The sequence below is a fragment of the Phaethon lepturus genome, unplaced genomic scaffold (genome assembly GCF_000687285.1).
Source record: "Phaethon lepturus isolate BGI_N335 unplaced genomic scaffold, ASM68728v1 scaffold40006, whole genome shotgun sequence".
Classification (NCBI taxonomy): Eukaryota; Metazoa; Chordata; class Aves; order Phaethontiformes; family Phaethontidae; genus Phaethon; species Phaethon lepturus.
The window spans coordinates 1-8,604 of NW_010547631.1; the positions used below are offsets into that span (position 1 = coordinate 1).

An 8,604-nucleotide genomic window follows, 5' to 3' on the forward strand; every position below is an offset into this window, starting at 1 on the left:
CTCGATCCCCTCATTCACATCATCATTTGGTGGGACTTACTAGTCATGTGTTGAATTATTTGAATAATGTTGTAGTGTAATGGCCAGTCATCAATGCCATGTCTCCATCCTTCCCTCTTGCCCCATATTTTCCTAGTTTCTTATGCAACGACTGAACGCTTGATACAGTTTGGTTTTGGTTATTGTATCTGATATGGAGAAGGTTGCACATCAATGCACAGTTGCCTTTGGTTGTGAAAATTTCAGATATTGTTCTTATCCCGGATTTGTTGATAGTTGAGTCCTAAAAGGCTTTTCTTCATATAAAAATATCAAGAAAGTTGGAGAGTATAAAAGATGGATTGCACAAGAGTTTCACAGATTTTTATAAGCAGCACTGAGAGATAAAAATAAAACAAAAGCAACTGGTGCCTGCAGTTCAGTAATACAGATGTAGACCTTTCTGTCTGCTTGGTAGGTACTCAGGGAAAACATGTAGTTGCCTAAACCAAAGGTAGAAGTGTTAAGCTTTCTAATTTTGCTGGTGGCCTGTGAGGATGATTTTGCCTTAGATATATTTTGAGAATTTTCTTGCTAAATATAAATTTATTTTATTATTGTTTCATTGAATCAGAATATTACTGATTACATCTTGAGGACCTGCACCTACTGGTTTACACAATATGAGCAAGGGAATGGTTGATATGCTCAGAAATAATTAGTAGTTGTTGGTGTCTCTTATTTTGAAACCTCCCAAATTGAGGTGCTTATAAAAAGGTTCAAGTTTCCATCCTGATGCTTTTTTGAAATCATTTTTTCATGGTATCTCTACTTAGGTGCTCAAATACCACAAAGAAAAAAAAAAAATCAAATTCCTCTTTTTCATGATGTAGTCTTTCCACTTGTGTCTCTATTTTCCATTCCACAAAATGACTTTAATAGATTTCATGAATATGGGAAGAACAGTTATAGGACTCATTAAGTGAGTATGACATCATTAGAAATCAAGGGTATTATGTAGAACATTACTTAACAGTCATCTTGTGGGGTGTGTTTAATATATGTGATTTTCTACTTCTGCTTTTGTAGGATTATGACTTGGAAACAGATGTGAACAAATTGAGGTCAAGGACAGTGCTTGACTGGCCAGAGGAAGAGCTTAGACAATATGAAGCAATGTGTCCAGAACTTTCCCATAATTTTGAGGTACTGTCATAGTGCGGCTTCCTTTATTTGTAAATATTCAAGAATTTAGGAAATACTTGAAAGGGAGTACTGAGAAAAGGTAACTAGATAAGGCTATTGCAAAAGGAAACCTAGATGTTTTATAGGACTGGAAAAACAAAGATTAAGACTTTTTGCTTAGTTTATTGGTGTGAATCAAGAACGATAGAAAGGGAGTGTTGTTGGTACACATTTATGTGGGTATGGATTAACTAAGCACTATTGAATCAATTGCTACACGAGAAATTGGTCAGATAATAACTTGTATCCTTGCAATTTCAATGGCAATATCAAGATCAGAATGAGACGTGGAAAATAAATGCTGTGTTTTGGAGGAAGTAATGCAGAAGTTTGCACTGCCGCTGAATGAAATGCACAGTTCAAATCACTGTTCTGTTGCAGTTTGGGACAAGAAATGAAGAGGAGTAATACACTCATTAGAAGTCTTGGAGTTTAGGAGAGCTGAAAGCCGTGATTCAAATACGAATCTGGAAAGGACCACTGGCTTAATGTATCTCCTGTACACACAATGCTGTGACATTTATTATGACCATAAGTAGGCAAATGGATTAATTTATGCACTTGCATGAAGGCGGGGTGGAGCTTTACATGACAAACTGTCCTCCTTCACACTGCTGTAATGTTTATATTTTTAAAAAATGCCTTGCGTTTTATCTTCCCTAATTTGTTAGAACAATCAGTTTTCATTGGAGATGACTCACCCAGATGACTCAATCTGATCCTTTTAGTTTCTGAGGACTACTGTTTGAAACAGCTTTGTGGAAAGAGAAATTCTGGCAGGTGGTCTATGGGCTGATTATACTCTGGCTGTCTTATTGGATGAGTACAGTTTTGGGAGATGTGTAAATATATTCTCTTTCTTCTTTGAAAGGTTTCCTCTGGAAGGAGCACAATCTGTCTTCAGTTTCTTTTAATTTCTTCTGCTTTTTAAATTTAAAGGAGCTTGAATCGGAATCTGAGGAAGAGAAGAGCTTGGACAGGACTGAGAGTCATTTCATTCCAAGTGCTACTTCTGTGAAACATCCAAACTATACATGGAGAAAAAGTGTCACAGAGATGGGACCAGATCCAAGGGAAAAGGATTTCAAAGTCCCGCTGCAGAGCTGGACAAAGAAGGAGAAATGCAGATGGGATCAAACTGATGAAAAGAGGGATGTTGCAGAAGCAGCCCAAGATCCAGACTCCTGTGAAGAGGAAAATCCAGTCAGGAGTCACGTGCTTACTTTGCGTCCTCTCCCAAAAGATGCTGCTTGGTACAAAAAAGTGTTTTACCCTGAATGCGAGGCCTCAATCAAACCTAATCCTGGAGGGAGGCTGGAGAGCTCAAACATAGTGACAAATCTTCTGCAGAAACACCAAGGGGATATTCCATTCCATAGCCCTGGTTTCTACATAGCTAGGGCCAAATGTGTTAAGTCCATACCAGGCTACAACGACTTGGCGTTCCCTGATTTCTGGGGTCACCAGCCACCTCCTTACAGCAAGCCCATGTTGGAGCGCAAATATGGGGTCCAAAGGTGATTGTGCTTTAATATAATTACCACACTGAAAGCTCTCAGGCTCAAAACTGGTTTATGTGGGTTCCAACTATCACATCTCTGAATATTTTAAGAAGCTACAGAATGAATTTTGGGCTATCCAGTGATTTGCTGCAAAGCGATAGGCCAAACAGCAGGATCATTTTATTTAGGTTTTCCTCCTGAAGAAAGGAAAACAGTATTTGACTGAATTGCAAACAGGGTTAGGAATCAGCAGGTTTATTTCCTATGTCTGACATGCATTTTCTGTGTGTCAGTGAACGAATTGTGAACTGTCTGTGAGTTGCTTGCTTTGTCTCGTAGGTGAAGGTGGTAGTGGCAACCTTGGAGTGAGACTTTTATGGCTTCTGTGAATCCATAAAAACTCCCCTATCTCATATTCCAAATTGTTATTGATTAAACTAGCTGTTGATAAATGTATCGATGTACCTATGTGATGGGGCTCTAAGCTTTTCAAAGCACTGACATAGATTTACTAGTGGCTTTTCCTTAAAGTAAGCAGACCAAAACCCTGAAGGACCGTGAACCTGTGTGTGACCTTGTTAGAAAACAAATGAGAACAAGTTCATTTTAGAAATGGAGAAGATTCTGTGTCCTTTCGGGATATGTTTTTGCTCTTAATCCAGCCACCTTTTAGTGTTCACAACAATGGGTCCCACCTGGCTTTTGGAGGAAAGGAAAAATCCTTTCTGCCCTCTTGGAGCCGTGTGTCTGTCAGGTTGTTCTCCCTGTCTGCCTTTCTGCTGCTGTGTCCCTTCTCGCTGTGCCTCTCCCTCTCTGCCTGCTCCATGGGACCTCCGGCAGCTTCTCCTCCTTCCCTAGCATGTGCATCTGCTTCTGCGAGGTCTGGCATGAGCCAGAGAGCATCAGCACGGACAAGGTAAGCAGGCTGCTCTCCCTCCCTGCTGCCCAGCCTACTAGGAGAAGACAGCATATATGGCATGCACCTTGCAGAAAGAAATAAAACCAGATCTCTCCTCTGGCACGCTGCTAGAGGCTGATGCTTTTCTTCTGTTTTTTCAGGTGCTCAGATGGGGGGAAAGCTGTGTGTTGAAGCTGTGCTGGGAGAGGAAGCTGCTCTTATAACTACCATTTTGTCTGTTCCATGCGTGGCTGTGTGCAATGACTTCACATTTCTTTTTAGCGGTGTAGTGAATTATTAGCAGATACCAAAGAGTCCGGATTCTGTGCTAAACTTTAAAGTTGATCAATGCTAATCAAATGGCATTTGTGAAGACCGCTAATTTCTGACCTCTGGAGAGATAATGATTCTTTCTGCAGCAAATATAATTCTAAAAGTTTTATTTAGAGGCAAAAATCATCATCATCAAGAAGTACTATATTCTTCCTGCACTGTTGCTCTAAAAGCTTTGCTTTTATGACTATAATAACATGTGTAACCATACAGCTAAAATGGGAATAATCATATCATGCTTTAGGGCATAACTTGATTGCTGCAAAGGTCAGGAAGAAAATCTGGTATTCCACACTTGATCATCTTTAGGGATCAGAGAACTTCAGTTTAATAATGAGTAGAAATTATCTTGATTTAGAGTCAAGATTCACTCTGAGACAGATTAGTAGGTTTATAAGTCGTGGCAGATATTTCCTCACGGGACAAGGCTGGCCATCTGGGAGATTGACATTGACTGGGAAGAACTGGGGATAAATCAAACCTGGCAGAATACTGTAGAGAATAAATATTGTACAGAATCAGTCATTTAATGCAAAAAACAACTTGTAATGGGAACAGAGCAGGAGCTTTCTCATGGTAAAAAACCAAAACCCAAATCACAATACAAGAAAAAAATCAACAAACAAACAAATGAAGTTCACCTGGAATTAGCACATGGAAATCTTCTTTCTTACCAGTCCTTCAAAATAATTTCCTAAGCCTCTTTGTATTTCTTCTACAAGATTACCCTATACCAAGATTTCTCACAATGTCATTACAATTTGCTTTTTTTTTTCCCTCCTCTAGGGACAAAGTACTAGATGATATTCGGCGCTTAATCCAGCCAGGTGATGTGATAGGCAGAACTGTTTTTGATTTAGAGCAGCCCAGGTGGGTAACTTAAATTGAGTACTGTAACTGGGGGCATTGTCAGTGCTTCGTTAGTTTATTTGTTCAGCTCCGATAAAGGTATAGAAGAAATAACCTAGGAGGCAAAGGCCCAACAGGAAAAGTATACAGGAGGAGTAGATTCAGAGTATGTGTCTTTGAGGAAAGGATTTATTGTGGAAGTTAGGGGAGCAAGGGAGCCTCAAGACTTTTCAGATAGAACAAGAGAATCTACACAGCAAAGGGGCTCTGCAGTGTCCCTGCATATATCTGCATTGTACGTAGTGATTTGGAACAGACGTGCAGGCTGGCATTGGGAATTATGAATTATTATTATATATGGATATATGAATCCAGATGCAGTCTATCTGCACCTAGGCTGAGCAGGCTTCCCATTGAGAGTGCACTTGAGCATCTGTATAGCCAGTGTCACAGGCTGTAGGTGAATCTGAGGGTTTCTAAGCTTTAGGAGAAGGAAACTATAGATGAGGGAAGAGTAAATGTATAGTAATTGTATAAAACTGCCTGGTGCAAATAATAAACTAATGGGAATAGCTCAGTGGGAAAAGTAACTAGAATAAAGAAAGTAAATATGAACTGGGACAACAGGGAGTATTGGGAAAGGAAAAGAAGATGCAATTTAACATCACTAAGCAAGGGTAGAGAAGAATGCTGCATTGGATAGGAAGGTTATGGATTTGCTCACGTCTTGCTGCTTCTCAGGGTCTTGTTTATTAAAAAAACTTTAAAAAACCTGTCTTAGCATACAAAATATGCTGGGGAATACTTGTCTTTGAAGCAACCTGCTATAGGTATCCTTGCTTTGATTTACTGCAGTCACTCAAGCCAAGGTGCCCCAAGCTGTCTGACATTCTTCTCCAAGTTTGAATCTGGAAATCTTCGCAAAGCCATCCAAGTGCGTGAGTAAGTACACCAGCTTGTACAACCAGCCTTTCTGCTGTGACCACAGGGTGAAATGGTGGAATTTTTCTGGGTTCAGAAAGGGTTGACCAGGGAAGCAGGTTTTGACACCTGCCAACACCTAGATTTCAGGAAAGTAACAGTACAGAGAAAGCAGAGCTCACAACATTTTGACATGACTAACATAGTGTGAGTATTTAATGGCGTGTTTGAGCACCGCTATTTTGATGGCATTCTTTGACTCTCACAGGGTATTAATGAATTTGATTGTGTAGCCTGCTCTCCTCAGCAGGTTCAGTGGCAGACTGGTGGGATGTTCATGGCCACCATTTTTTTTGTCTTCCTTAACAGGTTTGAGTATGACCTAATTATGAATGCAGATGTCAACAGCAACCAGCATCACCAGTGGTTCTACTTTGAAGTCCGTGACATGAAACTAGCAGTTCCCTATCGCTTCAACATTATAAACTGTGAGAAGTTCAATAGCCAATTTAATTATGGTATGAGTCTTTGGGGAATTGAGATAGTCGTCTGTTCACAAGAATATCTTTTTAGTGCCATAAAGGTTTTGAACTTTCCACGTCTATCTGTATCAGGAAGAATGAAAGTTTAATCTTATCTACCTTAGAATCCACTGAAAGAGTTACTCTAGATTTGGCAAAGGACCTTTCTCTATCCTCAGGAGGACTGAGGAGTAAGCTGAATATTGAGACTGCAGAGAGGATTTGTGGGGGGAAAAATGTCATTATTCTGTGTGTATAGACCAGAACTGAGTAAGAATGGTACTGGGGCTGGGAGAAGGGGGAAAAAAGATGATGATCTGTTGGAATTGAATGAGCAGCATAGGATTGGAAAGTGCTTCTAAGATTTAAATGTGTAGATAATCCTCAAACAAATATTCATGATTCTTTGGGCTTATCCAGAAAGACATCTCTGCCTTTAGACCTGCTGAGGCTTCTGCTATTATTAATGATAAAAAGAATTCTGTTCCTGGCTGTCTTTGAGCTCCTGTCATAGTCTGTGGTTCAGGAGGAAGGTGGCATTGCTCAGAAACAGGCAGGGCAAATCCCAGCTTTCAGTGCCCGTTTCAGAAGAGGAATTATTTCTTCTGCATGGAGATTGTGGGTTGAATTCTTAGCTGTCATAGGCTGGGTTTTTTAATTTGTTTCCATGGAGCTGTGTTAATTTACACCAGCTCAAGATCTGACTCAGAATGTTTAATAAGCCCCTAATATCAGACTGTATTCCTCTATAGCCCTGTGGATACAGTCTTCAACATCACCAGAAGAACCTTCTCAGGATCAACGTACCTAAAACAAATAGCACTAGGAGCTGGAATGACTTGTCCCTTGTAGTTGTGAAACTGGCTGGATGAGTGGCACAATGAATTATAAGGCATTTGCTCTTTAACCCGAAGGGCTGGAGTTCAAATATTCATATAGATCCCAAATGAAAATGAATTTTTTGCTTGTCATCTTATTCTGTTTCCCTGAATTACCAAACAATTCAGTGCTGATGTCTGGTAGCAGCCTGAAAATAAAGTATGTTGAGGTCCTACTGTAAACCCCAATACAATCTCTGATACAGCTACTAGTACCTTCATAGCTAGAGATTCTGGCTGCTATTGGTGGAAGGTTGCTTGTTGTCTGCTAGTTTGGCTCTTGTCAGCATTTATAATCTCATTTTGTGCACCTGAAATTGTATGACTCACATGTTCGAGCATGCAATGAAAAATGTATTTGGAAGAAAAATGTGAAAATACCATCGGGCATAAGGAGGCTAAGCCATGGCTTGCTTTTGTATGGCTTGTGTGTGGGATTGGCTGTTAAAGCAATTCTTCTGTGGGTTACTTCTGCTGCTCTGAGAGGGCAGTGGAGCTCTAGCTTATCTGGTTTGGCTGAGAAAGGCTTATTACCCCTTCCAGCACATGCATAATATATACGCAGACCGTGGGTAAGAGATGCTGTTTATTTGCTACATTCCCTCTGCACTTTCCTGGGCTAGTGCCCATGCTGTACTACTAAAAGCTTCCAATTGTGATGTAGTGTCAAAGTGCCATGGGTGGCAATGCTTTACAGCTCCTGGTTACTGATGTATTTTGATTTTTTCCTTCCCTCTTGCTCTTGGTTAGATGGCACTGTGTAATTTTCAAATTGGCAAAAAGGCTATTTCATGAAATAGTTGTGACCAAGAGCAGAGAAAGTCAGGAGATGCAGCCTCCACCCCTCTCCTTCACCATTTTCCACCAACTTATTCCACCATGGGAAATAATGATATTTCATCAGAAGCCTGATTTGTGTCTGTTTTCTAAAACCAAATGTTTCCATAGGGGAAGTGGAAAGGAAAAAAATTTTTTTTTTTTTTTTTTATTAATATGAGATGGCAGATCAGTGTCAATGTCATGGTTTAGTCTCAGCTGGCAACTAAGCACCACGCAGCTGCTCACTCACTCCACTATGGTGGGACGGGAGAGAGAATCAGAAAAGTAAAAGTGAGGAAACTCATGGGTTGAGATAAAGACAGTTTAATAAGTGAAGAAAAGCTGCGCATGCAAGCGAAGCAAAACAAGGAATTAATTCACCACTCCCCATGGGCAGGCGGGGGTTCAGCCATCTCCAGGGAAGCAGGGCTCCGTCACGCGTAATGGCTTCTTGGGAAGACAGACGCCATCACTCTGAACGTCCCTCCACCCCTTCCTTCTTCGTCCCAGCTTTATATACTGAGCATGACGCCATATGGTATGGAATATCCCTTTGGCCAGCCTGGGTCAGCTGTCCTGGCTGTGTCCCCTCCCAGCTTCCCGGGCACCCCCAGCCTTCTTGCTGGCAGGCCAGCATGAGGAGCTGGCCTGTCCTTGGC

At 40.8% G+C, this 8,604-nt stretch overlaps 1 protein-coding gene across 1 annotated transcript in view; it reads left to right on the top strand.

Annotated features, from left to right (window-relative positions):
* Nucleotides 1-1,068: 1,068 nt before the first annotated feature.
* Nucleotides 1,069-8,604, top strand: part of LOC104622822 (cytosolic carboxypeptidase 4-like) — a gene marked incomplete at both ends in the record, with an annotated part of 20,177 nt that continues 12,641 nt past the window's right edge. The window contains 5 exons of the mRNA XM_010289706.1: nucleotides 1,069-1,185; nucleotides 2,164-2,741; nucleotides 4,744-4,827; nucleotides 5,662-5,748; nucleotides 6,097-6,245. Of these exons, the coding sequence (XP_010288008.1) occupies nucleotides 1,069-1,185; nucleotides 2,164-2,741; nucleotides 4,744-4,827; nucleotides 5,662-5,748; nucleotides 6,097-6,245 (1,015 nt within the window). The remainder of the gene's footprint in view (nucleotides 1,186-2,163; nucleotides 2,742-4,743; nucleotides 4,828-5,661; nucleotides 5,749-6,096; nucleotides 6,246-8,604) is intronic.